Source organism: Epinephelus lanceolatus, chromosome 13 (assembly GCF_041903045.1).
Source record: "Epinephelus lanceolatus isolate andai-2023 chromosome 13, ASM4190304v1, whole genome shotgun sequence".
NCBI lineage: Eukaryota > Metazoa > Chordata > Actinopteri > Perciformes > Serranidae > Epinephelus > Epinephelus lanceolatus.
This window is the reverse complement of record NC_135746.1, coordinates 27,407,339-27,427,919: the sequence shown is the minus strand read 5'-3', so window position 1 is coordinate 27,427,919 and position 20,581 is coordinate 27,407,339. Positions and strand designations below refer to the sequence as shown.

The following is a 20,581-nucleotide window of genomic DNA, read 5'->3' as shown; positions in this document are numbered from 1 at the left end:
CCATTCTTGGATTACATTAACATTACTTTTTGTGCTCTACTGCTCCATCTGTAACTTTTAAATTATCCCTACAAGATTATCTCACAGAAATGTGGTATTCACATATTTATTGTCACTGCTGGGAAAACTGTTTTTTCCCCAAGTGTCAACATGTTAGAAAATAATTTAGGAAGCCTGAGTTTTTCCTTACCGCATTGGATGTTTGAGTTTATTGTGTAGAGTTTAGAACGAGTTTCAGACACCCAGTGATGCTGCCTCCTTATCCTCTCTCTTCTTCTTCTTCCCCTTTCTTTCTAAACTTCTTGGGGTTTGTCTTATTACACACACATGCAGTATTTGGGAGTATTAAAGTGCCTGCCTGTATGACATATTTCAGGTAACTGCCACAAGCATGTGCATGTGGATGTTTATTATGCTTGGTTAATGAGGCCATGCAAATATATGACTCAGTCAAGCTCAAGTACTTTGATGGTTTTATTCAATTTCCACAAAATGAACAAATAAGCACCATCAATCATACAACATTATTGTCACAGTTAGTGATGGGCAGTTCTTCTGTTCTGCTCATTAAAAAGATTTGTGTACAAGATTTGTTCATTGAATAGTTCAGTGCTTGACCGTAGCGCTGACTGCACGTAATCCCACTCATTGACTGAAACTTGGCTAAACGTGCAGTTCAGCAAGCTGAGAACAGGGAATTAAGTCGGATAAAGATACTGTTTCCAATCTGACAGCTGAAGTCCGACCCTGTTGTGTAGAGCACATATATTTTTGCGACACTTATCTATCAAATAAAATATTTACTGCTTCCTACTTTGAGACTTTAAGACGTGAGAGGGAGGGAGAGGGGCAGGCTAGAGCAACTCAGCGACTTACTCAGGCCTCATGGTCACTGTGTTGTACATTTCAGTGAGCAATGAGCTGTGCATCGTTTCCTCAAAGTGCTTGACCAGAGCTTGACGGTGTAGACCCACTCACTGAGCTAGAACACAGCAAAGCGCTGAGTTTAGCCTGCTCACTAGTGAACTGAGAACGGCTGTTCATGAAGGATGCGATGAGCTGAGCGTTTAGTTGGATTAGTTGGATTATGTACAACCATTTCAAGACTTCATGACAGGAGAGGAAGGGAGAGTGGTGGGTTTGAGCAACTCAGCGACTGTCTATCACCCAGGACACACGTTCACTGTGTGGTATGTTCAGTGAAGGGATCACTGAGCAACTAATCTCTCACTCAATGAGTCCCTGCACACTCAGTCACAACTGACTGAGAGCTCAAGTGAACTGAGAGATGAACGGATCATTTCAGGAAGTGATTTGGTTCAGTTTGTTCATCCAAAAGATTGGTTCTCTTGAATGAAACGTTCGCGAATGACACAATACCATTCACAATCAGGTGACGGATACAAATGTGCAATGAATAAAGCAAAGTTAGCTAGAAGTTCACCCACTGTATAGAAATGAGACATAACATGATTTTGCTTTTAATGGCTTCTGTCTGATAAAGTTTTTAGGGAAGAAAGACATTTGTCAACATCTCATGACCTTTAACTTGATTTATTTTTACAATGTCAAATATACAATATCATTCTTATCAAGCATTATAAAGATTTTTTAAATTATATGTGGAAGTTCAGTTGTGGCGCGTAGTGTTTGGACAACAAGTTGGACTTGTGTTGTACAGTAGAAGTATAAAAACAATGTTCGTAGCAACAACACCCAATGGTTTGTGGACTCACTTTTTAATGCTGAGTTTGGCATTTTGGCCGTCGCCATGGATTGTGGAGCCAGAAGTGACCTGAGGTGACCCTATTTGGATGAGAGGGTGTAGCTATGGGGGGTGAGTGGTGGTGGATCTGGATGAAAGCTTTAAGTGACACCTAGCATAATTATGCATAACGTAAAGCCTACATGTTTATTTCTGCTGTAAAGTTTAACATGGGGGTTGATGGGAGTTGTCTCGCTTTTGGAGCCATCCTCAAGTGGCCATAAGATGCATTGCAGTTTCTGGCACTTCTGAGTTGGCTTCAATTTTCAGCCGTGGAAGTTGCCACTTGGTGTTCCACAGTAGAGCATGGTGAATTATTGGATACATATAGCCAGGAATATTGATCCAAGGTAGTATTAGGATAAGTGTGTATCATGTGTAGGTTTAGTTTGTTAAGTGCTGCCATTTTTTCAGAACTGGATCACAAATTCGGTTATTGGGACAGACTCCTACGCTGTGTACATAACTACATGCATTGCTGGAATAACAAAGACTGAAAATCACTCATTGACTGAAACAAAAAATTTAAATCAACAAGTTAAAGTTTAATTCTGATTTGCACTACTGATGTAACAGCATTTATTCTATAACTCATTCACCTAAAATGTTTCGTTATCAGGGGACTTTGCTGCTTATGATCACATTAATAATAATTTCATCACTGTTTGACTGTTTATCTAATTATGAGCACCAAACTGTGCAAACCAAGCTTTTTGTGATCATGAAAACTGTTGAGTTTTCCTCCTTATTTTCCAATCCTGTCAGGCACAGAGCGGGGATTGTGCCAACAAAAATGGTCTGAAAGACATTGTTTCTCCTCCATTGTCCTTCTACTTGTCAAAATCAGTTTTCATCTTGTATCACCTCCTAATTTACTTTTTTCCTTTGCCTCCCTTTTATCCTTCAACATGTCCTTGGTCTTCTTTCCTTCTTCATTTTTGAAGAGGTAGTGCTGCTTAGAAACGTCATGCTATCATGCTCTGGTTGATCTTAAATTTGTGTGTGTTCTCCTGAAAAAGAAAAAAAATGCTGCTGCTGACAGACCATCATTTAGCAATTAAGCGCTGTGTGTAGTTGAGCAATTTCAGCTTATTTAGTTTTTCAGGTCATTAGGAATAAACCTAACACACATAATGAGCAGGAATTGAGATGGTTTGTTTGCAGCACTGTGGTTTTACAGCACTTTCCATGCAGACAATTCTTGGCCTTGATGCAAGCACATAAAGCCACACACAGATTTTGATCACTCTCTTAGATACGTGGAAACAGAAACATACAGAGACTTTGTGATATCAGGCTGTTAGGGGCATCAATGTGTCGAAGAGCATGTGTGAGGGGAATTATCTGCTTCCTCTCATTTCCCAAGTCATTCCTTTTTTTTCCTCCATCTGAGGCATTTTGCACACATTGGTCCCTGCTGTCCTGCGGAGAGGATGTCGTCATGGCGTAACGCTGGGGATCTGGTTTCAAAATATCTCCCGGGCTATCGAGCCGTTACTATGCAACACACGCTCAACATAACATGAAACCGAGGAGCTTTTTCTCATTAGGCATGGTGGAGAACAGAGAAAAGGCAAAGGGAGACGTGGCCTTTATGCCCCAGCCAAAAACAAGACAAGAAAGGTTCATCCGTAATATGTTTACCGTCAGCAAATGTGGTGTGTAACAGCTAAAAAAACACGTGTAAGAGAGATCGTGTTGTCCCAAAACTCTCCAGAAACTCTAGAAGAAAAACATGTTGTCCCTCTTCCTTTTTACTTCTGTTTCTTTCAGATTTTTGTCTTTATGATTCATCATCAAAAACTCCCTCTAGTTAACCAGTAGATGTTTTCAGAATGAGAAACAAAACCAAAATCCAACTTTTTATAATTTTAATGGGGGAAAGGTTAACAAAGAAATTGATATTTAGGTCTTTTACTCAATGTAAAACTTATCCAATTACATGTAAAAGTCTTTTCAAAATCCTTCTCAAGTAAAAGTATTAAAATTTTATCAAAAGTAAAAGTATCCTATTGTGCAGAAAATGGCTTCATGATTGATCAGTACGTAATCAAATACATATGACACATTAGAAGCTTGTCGCTTTCTTTTGCTTTTGTAGTTTGTCAGTGTGGAGCTAGTTTAAAATACTTTGCAGGAGTTTAGTGATTTAGATCTCAAACTTGGGGTTGAGCCTCCTCCAAAGTGTCACAAGATAAATTTGCAAGGTCGTGAGATGATTTATGGGGTAAGAAAAAGAAAACACTGAGTTCTGCTGCACAAATTTGTTTGTTTTATTTGCTTTAATCCTTTCTTTTAATGATAATAGACTGAGTTGATTATAACAATGTGTTGTATTTTACAACCTGATTGTGAAGCAACTAGAAAGTATAGTCGCCAGATAAAAGTAGTAGAATAAAAGTACAACATTTCTTAAGTATACACTGGTAGAAAGTACCTCAAAATTAAACGTAAGTGCAGTGCAGTAAAAAGCCCTCACAGTTGTTACTTTCCGTCACTGGGAATCCATACGTCCTATCTTTTTTGTAAAAACACTCTGGGCTAATGCTCTCTCTCCTGCAAGTATTGGACGAACAGCAACATGCAGGGGCCAAACTCAACATCAGTCAAAAATGGAGACAGAATTTCCACAATATGTCGTCAGTAAAACACAGAGAGCCTCACGGTGAGCCAACTCTTGAAACTGGTTTTGAAGTCATAAAAATATTTAGTTCATAATTTAACAAAACAATACATTTAGCAGGAACAGACAATCACAATTAGTGCAGGCGACCGTATCAACATCTGCTCCGCATTGAAGTGCTGGCCGGGCCCGAGCTGACAGTAGTGATTGATAGTAAATGATACTTGATGTTGGGGACTGGGGGATCAGTGAATCAACACTCAGAACAAATCTCTCACTCTCCTTTCTTTCTCTCTCTCTCCCCAGTCTCTCGTTCCCAGGTGTCTTCACAGCGGCAGGAGGTGCTGATGGAGAACGTGACCCGGATGTCAGAGCGCTCTCGGCTGCTCCAGCAGAACTTGGGCGAGGCGTCCACACAGGCTGACCTGCTGGAGAACATCTGGAAACTGGAGAATCTCTTCCAAAACCACAGCGACTGGCTGCAGAGGCTGGAGATCCTCATCAAGGTACGACATGAGATTACACAAAGCAAAACAAGAGCTTTTACAGAGCAGGGTTTTATACTGGGGAAGTGACAACAAGGGATAGATAGATAGATAGATAGATAGATAGATAGATGGACAGATGGACAGATGGATGAGGTTTCTGTCCTTCATACACTCTGTACTTCCTAGGAAAGTCCTTCAATTAATATTTTCCATGGACTGTGTAAAATAATGGACATAATTATCATGGTGTCAGCCATTAGTTTGTGGACTCCTGTTTTAAAGTCTCAAGTTTGGCATTTTGGCTGTTGCCATCTTGGTTATTTTGAAGCCAGAAGTGACTATATTTGGACAAGAGGGTGGAGCTGTGGAGGAGCAAGGGGTGGATCTGACTGAGAAGACATGGACACTATCAGCAGACAGCCTGTCACTCACAGCAGTCACAGCCTTCAATATAACTGCAAGTCTTAACAAAACGGAACAACTTGGGGAAGAAATCCAAAATGGAATACGGGAGACCAGGAAGAAATGACACCATGAAGACTGAGTTGAACACAGGAATGATCACAGAACAAACTGACAAGGAACAAAGGGACACACACAGGTATATATACACGAAAAAAAAAAGTATCACAAGAATGAGACACAGCGGGAGTAGGAGAACACAGGCAAATGGGGATTGGCTAACAGCAAGAGTGTGGAGGGGAACACCAGGGTGGAGCAAGCAAGACTAATACAGAACAGGTGTTAGGGGAAGACTCTGGGAACAGGGAACGACTAACGAGACAGGTGTGACAGAAAACAGGAATCAAATAAAACATTAGTAACATGAAACATGGAACGCAACCAGAAATCTCCAAAACAAAGCCCATAGGATAACAGAATATAAACAAAAAACAAGGATCATGACACATAAATGTTGAAATTAGCTACAGAGACCAAAACTGTTTTTGTACCCGACTCTAAACACAATTATTGCTGCTGTAAAATTGGGCATTTTAACATGGGGGTCTATGGGAAATGACTCACTTCTGGAGCCTGCCTCAAGTGGCCATTTGAGGAACTGCAGTTTTTGGCACTTATGTGTTGTCTTCCCTTTTTAGCCCTGGAGGTTGTTGCTTGATACTAACTCAATAGCCAATGCTGTTTAAATGTGACAAGTTAGTAAATATCATTTTAAGTGATACTAATGATGAAATATTGTAATAGCAATGAAGATGTTGCTAAGTTCTTTCACCCACAGGGCCTGGAGGTGGAGCTGAGAACTATGCAGGCTCACTCCCTCCAGTCAGAGGGCTACCTGGTGCAGCTGGATGACAGGTTGTCCTACCTAAGCAGCTCCACTGGCAGGAATCTGACTAGCTTGAGTGTGGAAGTGTCCCGAGCCTCTGCCTGGCTCCAGGACCAGGACCTCCTGTTCAGGTACACATTCATATTACAGGGAAGACTGTCGTTTCCAAAGCATAGAACTGTGATTGCATCCCAGTGAAGACTGTGTAGAATCTAATGAATTGAATTAGAAGAAAAATGTTCTGTTTGTTTCTGTCGTCTTTCAGGGAAACCTCAGGACAGGTGAGCAGGCTGAGAGAGAAACTGGACGAGGTCAACTGGATGGTAGGAGCTGTCAACCACACCTTCAGCAGTGACATCAGTATTCACCACCTGAAGATACAAGACCTGCAGGTTCATCACAACTTATACAAAAATGTCCTTTCCATTAAATCTGCTACTGAGTAACTGTGTTTAGACACATGCTGGAAGCACGGAGTTAACATTTATAAAGTAAAATCTTAAAAATCTTACTGCGGCACCTGCTAACGCTCCCTCTGCCTGTACTCCTGCTGCTCAGATCCAGATCAGCAACATAACAGAGGACACCAGCAGTTTGTGGGTGACCCACGTCCACACGGAGGCCCAGCTGAGGAACGAGATGGAGATCCTGAACACAATCACAGAGGACCTCCGCCTGAAGGACTGGGAGCACTCCCTGGCCCTGAAGAACCTCACCATATTTGAAGGTCAGCTATGAAAAAAATGTTCACATTGCTGCTCTGAGTGCAAAAGAGCCCCTTTCAAAAACGTTTATTTAACTAAGACTTGGCTGTTCCCAAAGGGGACAATTCATGCTTCAGTTTGGCCCAAGTGTGACACTAGAGAGGCACTTAAGAAGTCCAAGTGCCCCTGTTATTAGCCCAAATGCTCCCCCTAAGGGCCCTTGTGGTTAGCTTTAGTTCTTCTGAGCATTGATTTGATGATTTACAGGTCAAAAGGCGTCAAGATGTCTAAGTTGGAATTCGCTGAATTGGGTTGAAAAGTGGCATTTTTTCAGACATCAGAGTTACATAAAACCTGTTTTCAGCATTTAACTGACTATATTCCAAAGTCAACCAAGTCTTAAATACATTTTGAAATATATCCAGACAATGGTTATAGGCAATCTAGACTTTTTAGCCCAGTTGTAATGTAGACACCTAGCCATCTTGTCATCTGGAAATCACCAAAATCTAAAGCTGTTTAATCGGGCAGTGCTGTGCTGGGAACATGTGTTTGTACTGACTCCTCACAGCAGGTGATGCGGAGCCCTGCTGTTGTGGTCCTGCTTAGTAGCAGCGACGACCTGTGATGATATTCTCCCTCTAACCAAAACCATGTCCTGTGCCTAAATGATGCAATACATGTGTGATCATGCTGGTGACTAAAGAGACAGCTCTGTTTTTAAAAGTCTCTCTGTGTTCAGTTTCTCTGTAGTTTTGTTACTTTATTCTCAGTGGTTTGGAGTTTAGTTTCACTCCCACATTCCTGACCAGTATTTTCAAGTATATGCCTTGTTTTATTGTTTAAGGGTTCAATATGCTTCAGCCGTGTTAGAGATGTTTTAAGTTATGGCCGATGCAAACTGAAAATATGCTACTGCTTCACACATTTACAAAACAAGATATAGATATAGATAAATTCCGTGGTATTTGGTCAGTGGATCAAAATTAAATATTGTAGTAAAAACTAACACAAGTAGAGACAACCACAGTGAGCTGATAGATGAAGAGCTGCAGGTGAATGTGGTTTGTGTGATAAACACTTGCTCCAGGCCAGCATGGCTTGACCAATTTTGGGTTGCTCAAGGTGCACCTCAACACAAGTATCTTCAGCCCTATAGAAAAATAGCAAGTTATTGAGTACGATTGGTTCAGATGACCCTCAGGTTAGCTCATTCTGAAGCCTGATCAAATTCCCAGGCAGGGGAGAGATGCCGTTACTCATTTACATGTCTGATCCTTAAACACTTTGTACACAACAGTAACTGCGAATCTCAAGGTTGATCATATATTGAGATAAATGCCTTAAAACTGAATTCAGTTGAGGTCTTCACTTATTTTGTTGTTTTGATTTGAGCCATTGTTAACGCCTTAGACCTTCTCCACACTTACACGCGTATACTTGAAAATGTAGCTTTTTTTTTAATGTTTTGGCCTTTCGTCCAAACGCAAATTGCATTTTAGGTCACTGAAAACAGACCTTTTGTAAAACTTAATCCAGTATAAAGAGTTGTAGGAATCCTGTTTTCCCTGTTGCAGAGCATCTTGTTTTTTATTTTTCACTGCCTGTGTTAACAGATTAGAGCAGCCACACTGCCCATGTGAGCTGCTGCTGCTGCTGCTACTGCTGGGAAACATCTAGATACTTAAAGTCTTACCTATTTTTTCCATGTGACATGTGCGTCTTTCATCAAAATGGTCTTTAATAATAATATTTAATATAATAATACACTGACATCTTACCACATTTCACTACAATCTAAGTCTGTGACAGACATGGAAAAAGTGTAAATATTCATTTAAACTCAACAATTCCTGTTTCCGTTTTTTCAAAATAAATCCCTCTGACAAGTACCCCGGAAATCCTCTCCCGAGAGCACAATTTCAATTTACTCAGTGAGTCACTCTGGCAATCAGTAATGATGCTCATTACCCATGCCGTTGGAGCCAAGCTGCACCAATCACATCAGTGTATCTGATATAGGCGGGCCAGAGGCGAGCTAAACAGATGACGACAGCGCTGGAATCAGTCAGTAAACATTGCAAGATGGCTACGGATGAACACCAGCTGTTTGAAACAGCTTTGGCCGCTCCAATGAACAAGTTAGACTTGGCTTTTTCTCTAAAAGAGGAACAGAAGACGGCGCTCGAATCTGTCCTTTGCAAGAAGGACGTTTTTGCTGTTTTGCCGACCGGATATGGCAAGAGTCTAATCTACCAGTTAGCTCCGCTGGTAGCTAAGCGTATACGTCACCCCGTGTATTGTTCTGATTGGTCGTAGTGTTATCCAATTGCGTGCAGTGATATTTACAAATGCGTGCTTGGTGCTGCCCCTCGAGTTGGGCCATTTTCATTACTCATAGCCAGACCCTAAATCATTCTAGATTTGGGTCTGGATTTCCAGGCTATCTGACAAGGTTTCCATGGACGAATCCCATCATTCCATCATTTGTTAACACAAGGCTTTTTATTATGAAATATTTGCCAGACCTTGTTGTTGACAATGCAGTGGCTTGCACGGTTCTTTATATTAGTAGAGTACCAGCTTTAACAGTGGAAATACAGTAGTTATAGCAGCAGGCAACCCTGCAGCAGCACCGCAGGAGCAACACTGTCTGTGTGAACAGTGCACGCATGCAGGCTGCGGATATTCAGCAAGGTAGCTGTCATGCACTGGTCCTGCAGGCAGTGTGGCCAGGGCGTGAGGTGACACATCTTTGTCCACAATTTGCATGAAGGAGGCCCAGACAGATAAGATGCCACTAGGTTTGACCTCTTTATATTTATTTTCTCTTGGCGTCTTTTTAATCTCAGTGAAGATGGTATCCATCTTTCATCAGCCTCCAATGTGCTGACGCTGCTTTCACCTTACAATCACTCTTGTAACCTGATCCTAATCATCACGCAAGTTACACACAGTGCTTATTTGTTTTTCTCATGATCAGTGCTGATCAGGGATCTTCTCAAATCGACTTGAGTATAGCACATAATGATAAACAGACCTGGAACAAGCGTTAACATAATGAGACCTGACCCTCACTCGACTGACATTAATAAAAAGAGGACCAAAACCCATTTGGGTCCTGGGTTGGGTCTTGAGTCCTAGGGTCTGGGAAGTCCCATGAAGACCTCTGGTAGGAATATATGAAAAATATGTGAACTCACCATGAGAACGTGAGAACTTTAACTCTTAGTATAATGAAACCCTTTGGGCGGAACTTTGTGCTCCAGAAAGATCATTTACAACAGCATGTCTGAGCCAATAGATGTTTGCAGTGTGATTGAATTCAAGTGACCATAGCACGCAAATGTGATTTTACACCGTGGGATTACAACTCCGGGGTATTGAGCAATTCTCAATGTTCTTCCTCCAATCTGCTCAGATCTGATTAACCCTGACGTGGTACGACTCTCACTGCCAGGGCACAAAATGACTTCCCTGGTTTGTTAAAATCAGAATAGGTATGCTATGACGTAATGCTGGCAGGGGACGCCGCCCGAGCTGATTGATGGCAACTCAAACCGAACGAGACCCCTGATCTCGTGTGTGCTTCACATGTGGGTGGGATGCCGTTTCTCCTGAGCCTGGAAACAATTGTGGGTTAAATTTAGATGCTTCATCCAGAGTGAAAACTCAGCCACTCAGCTCTGTCATTAGTTTTAACTCCGCAGCCCATTTGTTTGTTGTTAGCTCCCAGTCACCTTAGCCAAGAAAAGTTTTACATCTCTATCCATGTTTATCCTCCTCTGCTCAGTTCCCTTCTCATGCCTCCTCTTTTTCTCCGTCCTCTGCTCTCTTGGTACTCAGTTAGTTTGCCTTTTAGTCCTCTGTGACTCACACACTGATGTTCATGCCACACATGTTACTTGTTGTATTAATGATAGAGACACATGAAAAGCTGTTTTGAAGAGTCTTTTACCTCTCCAGTTGGTAAATTATTGTGCAACATGCTATTGTTTACAGTAACATGTGCCAAACAAGGAAAAATTAATCAGATGATTTTGATGAAAAAAATCATCTATGCAATGGTTTATGAATATGGAAATAGATTTAACATGTTTGTTAGACCTCAAGGATACACTGATTTAAACATAACTTTTGTTCGTTTACAAGAAAACTCCAGGTTTCATTTAAGGGTAAACTCTGCTGAGGAAGACCCTGTGATACAATCGAAAGCTCCAGAACCATGACTAAATGGACCAAATGCCAAGGTCAAGAATAAACTTCCAATCTCAACTTCTTAGTCCTGGACAAAAAGTGCCCATAAGTTGACATTTTAATATCTACATTTGCATGTCAACAAGGTAAGCTTTCTGCTCAGGTGATTCATGTGATATGATTGAAAGCTCCATGATTACATCAAGATTTTGGCCTGGTTTGTGGTCTTTAACATTAGCGACTGAAGTTGAGCAGTGACTTTTAATCATTATTCTTTGGCTCCAAATTACATTATTTGAGTTTTATCTTTGTTTAATGGAAGACAGTTTTGGCACAACATATCACTGATTTGTTGAATGGACCTACTCATTGCTTGTAAGGGGCCATACTTACTTGGTGGCATTGTTATATAAATTAGGGTGTCATCTGCATAATTATGACATAAGATATTGTCTTATGTTGTTTCAACGTATTCTCATACAACGATTCAAATTCTATCTAATAAATAAACACCCTAAAAATGGCTTACATACTTAATGTGAGGTTACATAATTAACATATAGTCACGTAGGCTAGGCTTGTTATGGTGGTCTGGTTTAGGAAAAGAAACATGGTGATGATGTACCTCAAAATAACTCAGTGTTCACTTGGTTTCACACAGTTCTGAACATTGGTCCTTACATGGACTGTCAGCCTTTTTACTACCTTCTTCTTTACTCCCATCAGTGCATTCACTGTGTGATCACAGCCCTCTGGATTATGTGGGATATACACTAATTACTGACTCATGGTTAGATGGGTTATTTGGTGCATTACTTCTTCGTAGTTATATGTATGAACCATGAGAACAGTCTGGTTGTTTGGTATAATCTGAGCTAACTGAAGGATGTAGATGTCATCCCAGTCTCACTGGGAAGTTGTCGAAATCCGACGCTTGGTCAGTGACTTCTGACATCAGACACTAATTAAAAAGCAAATTTTGAAAACAAACAATGCATGTGACAGGCAGAATTTGACACGGCGTCCCAGAACGTCAACAACTAACACACCCAGGATACCTTGCACATCATATCTCAACGTGGAAGTCCATAACCAAACGTAAATATATGAGGTGTTAGTGAGAATGTGTTGTAGATTTTGAAGAGGTCCAAGAATGGAGCCTTGAGGAATTCCTTGTCATTTTTGTATGCTCAAATACAAAAAAGTTCTTGTCCTTCAAATAGGATTTAAACCAGTTTAGCACTGGGCCAGAAATTCCCACCCATTTTTCCAGTAATATGCTGTGGTCAACTCTTTCTCTTTCACTGCTCCTTTTCTCCACATTTTTCCAATATGTATGTTACCATGTTGCTCTGGTCTAAGTGTTTAATTGGCATGAAGCAAACGCCTTCTACTCGGGTTACAAAACTATCTTTCAATTTGACAGCAGTGTGTGTGTGTGTGAGAGAGAGAGTATGTGTGTCTGAGTATGTGTGTGTGAGAGAGAAATTGTGTGTTTGCAGGCATTTGAATTCCCTCCATTCCTGTGTGGAGATATTTGCTGACATTTATGAATAGGCCCACACACTGTTACATAAGGACATTAACAATAAATAGGTCCTTTGTTCGTACTTTTTTGATCTGTTGCTCCTATGGTGAAGATAATCTCCTTGTATTTCCAACATGTCCTCTATTAAGGAAGTAAGTAATGTTCTGAATATCCTGCATTTACAAGAGAGTGAATCAAAGCAGTAAAGTACAGATAAACAAATGTGATTGAGCAGGGGGCAGATTTAAGTGATAACTCTGTAGTTTCATCACTAACAGCAGCCAATTTTACGTAGTCATTTGATACACTGTTATTTAAAAAATATATATATGTCTATTGTAGCGGCTTTAAACCCTTATCTAAGTATGTTTTTTTCCAAGCCTCTTGTTGTGATTGTTGCTCATTATGTAGCCAGGTTTTTAGGTGCTTTATGTTTATTATTATGTTACCTAGACGCAGAAGATGCCACAAGTTCATACACACTGAGATCAAGCTCTTAACACCACAGGGCTTACATACAGCTATGATGACATGTACAGATTTGGATGGATGATGTGTTGTTGCTGAAAGCTGCTGAACTGCAGGATTTTTTGCTGAGTTAGTCATATATCACAAGTCGATTTATGCAGAGCTTAGGCCTGGAAACATTTACAGCTCGCTGTGTCATCTGATGACCCTTAATGTACATTTTGAACAGCATGTTTGCTTCACTAGTGAAGAGTCCCATTGCTAAGTTTAAGGCATAAACACACACACACACATTCAACTCACATTGTTGTTATTCTTTTGATGCTTTTTATTTATATCAATTGTATTGTATTTTACTGAGAAATTGGGAAACAGATATAATAGTATCCTCATTTGCATTGAAGATGATCCATTTATTCCATTTTTTATGAAAGGCTCACCTTTTTACCTCAAGGAAATTCTCAGCTTTCCGTGACGTTTATTAGGGGTGGGCAGGACTAGGGTATTTAAATCATATTACATTGTAGAGCTGCATGCACTGTATTGCTTTTCTCACCACCTCTTTGCCCCACTGTCACTCTCTCCTTGTTAATCATGAGACTCCTGCTGCAGGAGTGTGAGCTCAGAGAGTCTGCCCGCACACACATGGTGACAACTAAGGGTGCTGACTGTTAGCATTACTCAGCTCACATTTCCTAAAAATTATCAATGAGTTCAACAACAGAGTTGAGCCATTTTGGTGTCGGTGTGAGTTTGTTTGGACTGTTAAATGGCTCAGTGTCGGATGTTAGCTGCTGCAGCTGTGTTAGCTCATGCTAAGAGGGCAGTGTTGAACTGACCAGGAGACGAGCAGCTTCAGATATCAGTGCTGCATCTAACTAATGTAATGGCAGCATCAGAAAGTTTGCAGATTTGTCTTATATTAACTGGTGGTGGTTAAGACTGGTGGTTCAACAAATGTATTTCAAATTCCAAGAGTTTACCGTCGTTGGCCAATTTCCACTACTATTCTTACATTATTACTTAAGTACTTTATAATAATTTAATGTGAGCACTCAAATATGGAAGTTACTTAAATTGTCCATCCATAATATATGCATGTCCACTATGTCCATCTTTTGTTGAAGTCTGGGAGGTTCTTTTACCTAACAGTTTTTAGTAATACTTTGTTTTGTTTTTGTTTTTGTTTTTGTTTTGTTTTTTCAGAAAACGAGAAAAGTTTTAATCCATGATATGGCATCTTACTGTCCTTAGAAAATCTCAAAACCTAAAAATGTCTCTATGGGTTAATAGGTGAATAAATACTATCTTATCAATGGGGTAATACAGTAAACTGTCTCTGGTTGACAGTATCTGTGAAGCCAAAGCAATTTGTAGAAGGCTTCTGCTTTAAATCAGAACCCATCACTTTTTAACACAACCCTGTCCTCTTAGATCAGGGACAGTGAACATTTTAGCCTCCTTCTGACCACAGTTTTGTCCATCTGTTCTTTGTTAAAATGACTGTATCCTCAAATAACATAAACCCCGATAATCCCTTGTGTCATATGTCAACGTGATGGATTTCACAACCCTGTCCTTATCTCCTCTTACATTAAACATACATGTTGAACCATCACAGTGTGTTGTGATCTCTGCTGAGGCCATCTGTCTCCAAAAAAATAAAAAAGACAAGCTCACTGCCCTATTGCTCCACCCTGCAGTAGATTTGTAACAGACTGGATGTTGGATGGAGGCGCCTGAACTCGACACTAGTGCTGTATTCTTGGACTCAGTGCAGTCAGATATTTTCAGGCTGATCCTGAAGGGGCCACTGGGCTTGTTATTGTTGAAACACTGTCAGTTGAATGAACACATGGGAGTCTAACAGCCAGGAGATTAATAATGTGAAGCTTTGCTAAAATAAACTATTAACAAGAACACAATTTTTTCAGGACCACCAGGGTGAGCTGCCTTTAGCAAAGCGTAGGCATGTAGACAAACATATATAACTTTAAAAAGCAGACAATCTAATATGTTGAAAGCTTAAAATAATTGGCAGTGAGATGTAAACTTTTGGTATTAAATATCCTGTGATGTCAGTTAACTTAGGTTTGAGTGAATGTGTTAAAAGAGGTTGAGAGATCGGCAGTGAGTTCAGCTCGGCAGTCCAAGAGAAATGTTGGGGTTTTATTTCAGTCTTAAGTTTTGATCGACTGATTCCTGTGACCACAGATGCTTTCTGTGTCCAGATACCTGACAGCATAAGACATGAAATGTATGGACAAAGAGAAATGAAGATACTATACCATGTCAATCAGTGGGAAGTGGAACCAGACTTCTTTCGCCTCAAAATTTATCTCGACCTTATCTGACCTGACCAGTTCTCAACAACAATTAGACTGATTGCCATGAAATTTTGAACAGAAGTCCACAGTACCTGGAGGATGAACCTTACTGACTTTTGTAAACCCATGAATCTTCATCTAGGTCTCCCACCAGGTCAGAGGTTTCACTTATCCAATGAAATGTCTATTAGATGGATTGGACAACATTTGAAACAAATATTCATGTTGCCCTCATGAGACATTGTAAATATATATTTTGGCCTATGTTAAAAATTTACTGGCATTGACTAAACCCAGTAAAAATAAAACCTTAATAGCCAGATAAGCTGACTCCTGGCCAAAATGCAACTTTCTAAACGGGTGCAAACACTAACATGATGAAGCTTTTTCTCTGCTCAGTAATTTGTTACGTTTTGTCTGACGCAGCTGACCTAAACTGTAACATCTGTTGTTCATGTTATATTGTTTACTGCTGACCATTCATGGGTCTAGGGGGTCTAGTCAAAAGTATGCAGAGACCCAAATTCTTACAATGTCTTCTCAGAACTGACCAAAAACTGTGAACCAAAGGTTAACTCAGGTCAGATAAGGTCATTAAGTCAACTCAGCAACAAAGGCCTTCAAAAGGAGGATGTTCTCAGCAGAGCTCAACGTTGTACATCTGCCAATTATCATCCTGACAGTTCATTATCATTTGGGCTGTAAAATGTCAGAGGAAAGTGAAAGATGCCCATCACAAGTTCTAAAAGCCCTGAAGATTTCATTAAGTTTCGTCCAGCCTATACTGTTTCCTTTTTTTTTTTTTTTTCCTATTAAAAAAATTGAGCATAGCGTTAGTTCAGGCGGGACACAATGTCAAGCTCAGCTCACATCCCAGCTACATCAGCTGATCTCAAGTAGCTTAATCCACTGATGGAGCAGCTGATTGATCACATGATTCCTCACTCTGCAACAAATTGGTGAATCTCATTCAAGGCGCTCTATTTAAACTGCTCTGGCCTGCCTACTGTTGCTGCTTCCTCTGCAAGCTGCTTTGCAGCCCGCCTCCACCCCAGCTCCTCCTTTTCATGCTGTGTCTGACTTATCAATGTCATTTCTGTTTGTCATTGATGCTGCTCTGTTCTGTTCCTGGGGGGGGGGGGTCTTTGCTGCTGCTTTCCCTAACTTAAGCTTTACATGCAGGAAGGGCATAGAAGGGCAGGGACGTTTGTTCTCTGTGTCTTAGGCTTTCCTTGTATGCACGTGGAAGGGCAGGTAGGGGAGGTGTGTTGTCTCGGTCTTAGGCTTTCCACGTAGGCGCATGGAAGAGGCTTTCTGTGTAGGATTAGGAAAGGCAGAGAGGCCCCAGAACAGAGCCATACCTTCAAATATAATACTGCAAATGGAAATTCTTTGACTAAAGTGGTCCTGACTAAAAAGAATAGTTACCAATTGCTTTTCTATTGATCAACTTGTCAATACAGCTCCAGACTTAACCCTAGTTCTAACCTCACTTTGGGACAATTTTTCTCAGCTTGTAGTCCCAGTGCTCAGAAGGATAGAAACACAACAACACACATATACAGTTTCATAGGGTAGTAAACACACAGCCTGCCCTCTCAGTGTGACCTTTTCACAGTGTCATGACCTGTGGTCGCCAATTAAGTGGGTCCAGAGTTGTGAAGCAGCTCGAGGCAGCAGCAGGCAGATCTGTATCTCAAAGTCGATCAGCAGCTCTTCCAGCATCAGATTTGCAAATTAGGAAAATTAGAGGCTCTGAGGGATCAGAATCACTGGACATGTGCTGGACAATAACAAGCCCTGAATTTCTAAGCATTCCCACAAGCTGTGTTGTGGTCCACCTTGTTGAACATGTGGTTCCCATTGTGACCAGGTCTCTCTCCCTCTCCTTCTCTCTCTTGCCCTCTCTTACTCACTATTTGGCTTTTTTTTTCACTCACTCTTTCCAAGTACAACAAACTTTTTGGACTGAATCCTTGGACCAGTTGTAAGACCCAGTTTGGCCTACATTTTGGCTTCCATGTCACTCTGTATGTGTGTGTGTGTGTGTGTGTGTGTGTGTGTGAGTGTGTGTGTGTGTGTGTGTGTGTGTGTGTTTGAACTATAATGCATGACAAAAATGACTGGTTTCATGACGCTAATAAAATCATTATCTATAGAAATTAAAGGCTCACATGTTGCTCTCTGAAACAAGTTTTGGTCCCATGCGTCCCCCTTTCAAGTGATAATCTAGACAATTCCTGCCTCCCTTGATTTTGGCAACACCTTTGATGATAAGCGGTCCAACATGCTGTAATAATAAACACACTCAGTGTGGACCGAGGGTCTCTTATATTTCTACCTTTTTTTTTTTTCTTTTTTTTTTTTTTGAGAAATTCCTGACAAACCACTAATGTAGCTTCCTTTTCTCTACAGGAGATGGGTTATTTTCATGGACATGTTTTGAGTTATTTCTTTAGTAAATTGATTAAAAACTTGTATAGGCAGCCACTGTAGAAATACCACTTTTTTGTTAAAACCTGCAACTGGACTTTGACTCAATTCTTGAACACTTTTCAGGTGTCAGGAATTACTTGCTGCAGTTAGTACAAGCTGGATTTATGTGCTAGTGTCAAGGTGTACCACAGTCATACTAATTATGAGTGCTATTTCGTAGGTAACTGGACTTGCTTGACTTTCTTGAAGACGTTTCGCCTCTCATTCAAGAGGCTTCCTCTGTTCAGTTATTACCTCTCAGAACTGAAGAGGACTCTTGGATGAGAAGTGAAACGTCTTCCAGAAACTCAAGCAAGTCCAGTTGCCTACGATATAGCACTTATGATTACCATAACCTTGATGACTGAAAATCTTCACCGACACAGTCATACTAAACAAACGGTTTTGAAGTTTATTTGCTGGATCACAAAGTATCTTTTTTCTGGTACTGAAAAGTAGAAGATTACTGAGCTTTTCTTCAACTAATTCACGTTTTCGGGGCATCGGTGTCTTAGTGGATAGAGCAGGCGCCCCATATAAAAGGCTGTTGCCGCAGCGGCCCGGGTTCGAATCCAGCCCGTGGCCCTTTGCTGCATGTCACCCCCGTCTCTCTCTCCCCCTTTTACTCTTACGTGTCCTGTCCATTAAAGGCAAATTGCCCAAAAAATATCTCTACACAAAAAAAACCAAAAAAACTAATTCACGTTTTCACATTCAACAAATCTCAAAAATGAAAAATGTAGCACAAACCATGAGCAGTCCAAGCTGACTGAGACCAAAGTTTTGCCTCTACATCTCCACTTAAGCACATTCAATCATCCCATGTAAATACATGCTAGTGTAGGTGGTAAAGGACTTAAGACTGGCTACTATCAATAACAAATTTTGCATTAATATTTGCATTGTTTGCACAGTGTCACCCAACACATTATGCCATCAATTGAGACCATGTTTGTGTTTCTGTCTGCAGGTCCTCCAGGGCCAAAGGGAGAGAAGGGTGATACTGGACCACTGGGGCCCCCCGGAGCTCCTGGGTTGACAGGCTTGAGAGGTGGGTACAACCTAGTCTCGCCACCAGACAATCAGAGATCTCCGCCTTCTGATAGTCTGGGGACACTCCTTTCTAAAGTGTGTTTAACACACCGGCGAAAACGGCCGGCAACAAAGCAACACCTCTTGCATTTTTGAAAAGGACACGCCTACTCGGAAATGTGCACTCCCCCTTTTCTCGTCCTCAAGGAAACAAACACACAGAGAGCTTGAAAATGGATGCCGAGGGATTTAACTCCGTTTTATCAAACGTGTGCTCATCCGTAAAGAAATTTTTTTTTTTTCCAGCGGATATCTTAGTTAGTTATAGGTTATAGATATAGCTCTGCTGGTTTTCTACCCGGACTATAGACTATAGAGGGAATCGCCTCCAACAAGGTGATTCCCTCTATAGTCTATAGTCCCGCCGGACGGATGAATCATGGCCTTGTAAAAGATTGTTTGTTTCTTTTAGTTGGCGAGAATGTGTTGCCGCAAACACGACAAACATCCACTAACTTTGATGGCGTTTTCTGCGAGTATGGCTGAGCCATTTTGTACCGCTATACGTGTTTCTAGTGGGACTCTGTTTACAAGCACAAGAGTTCAGCAAGCCACCGAAGGACTGCCCTGCAGATTTACTATTGGTTCTGCAACGTAGGGAGTTTTTTTAAACTCTGAAATTGTATCCGCCCATCTAAACACAAAATCAGGGAGAAAGTCATCAGTCTTTAGTTAAGCAAAGCGTCTAAAGACTGACTTGTGAGTCTAGGTACAACCAAACTACCATTCATCAGTGTTTGGATTGCATAAAAATGTCTGAAGACCTATTAAAGCCATAGTTTGAAATTTTGGGAAACACTTGCTTTCTCACAGATACTCAGATGAGAAGTTTGATACCATTCTGATGTTGAGGCACGTCCAAAATCTGGCCCATGGGCCAATTTTAAGCTGCCAAAATATACTATATGTGGTCTGCCATACAATATTGATTAATCAAGCAAGCTCACTTCGCATTTTTTTCCATTCACCTTATGATGGTAAGACTATCATACAGTTTGTAGACATGCACCAAGTATGTGTACTACGTAGGCGGAGTCAATGTATTTTTATAAAAACATAAACAAGCAAATGAACACTTACCCAACAGCAGACAATTCCTACAAGGTAGCAGACATGGCCACAGCAAAAAGGCGTAGAGTCAACAGAGAGGGCCACTGCGTGTTTTAAATATGAAGATGGAGGCAGGCATCCTGGTGGACCGAATGATTAAGGCACATGCCACAAAACAACAGTGTGGACCTTTGTTACATGTCACGACCTCCTTTTCTCCTCCCTCATTTCCTGTCTCTGCCTCGATACTTAAATAAATTGAAATGCCATTCTTTCAAACTTCTTTAGTATGCCAACAAACAAATCCCCAACCTGTGAGAAATGCTGTGATACTATGGCTTTGGGACTATCTGGCTTAAATCTTTACAATACATGTAAGAAAGAAAAGATCAGGAAATTCTATGTTTTGAAACTATGCCACATTTAATGAATGTGAAGTCAGAGACCCACAAGCACAGTGTCAAATAATGTCTGATCTTGTGATTTATTCCCTTGTGTTTTTGGACTGGTGTGGTTTTTGGATGGTTTTACAAGCCCATGGGTCATAAAATATACTTGCCCTATAAATGTCCAACG

At 40.8% G+C, this 20,581-nt stretch overlaps 1 protein-coding gene across 1 annotated transcript in view; it reads left to right on the top strand.

Moving 5' to 3' along the window:
- The window catches only part of scara5 (scavenger receptor class A, member 5 (putative)), a 101,741-nt gene that overhangs the window by 43,885 nt on the left and 37,275 nt on the right, over positions 1-20,581 (top strand). The window contains exons 4-8 of the mRNA XM_033648188.2: positions 4,695-4,894; positions 6,117-6,295; positions 6,430-6,556; positions 6,723-6,891; positions 18,834-18,914. Coding sequence (XP_033504079.1) covers positions 4,695-4,894; positions 6,117-6,295; positions 6,430-6,556; positions 6,723-6,891; positions 18,834-18,914 — 756 coding nt within the window. The remainder of the gene's footprint in view (positions 1-4,694; positions 4,895-6,116; positions 6,296-6,429; positions 6,557-6,722; positions 6,892-18,833; positions 18,915-20,581) is intronic.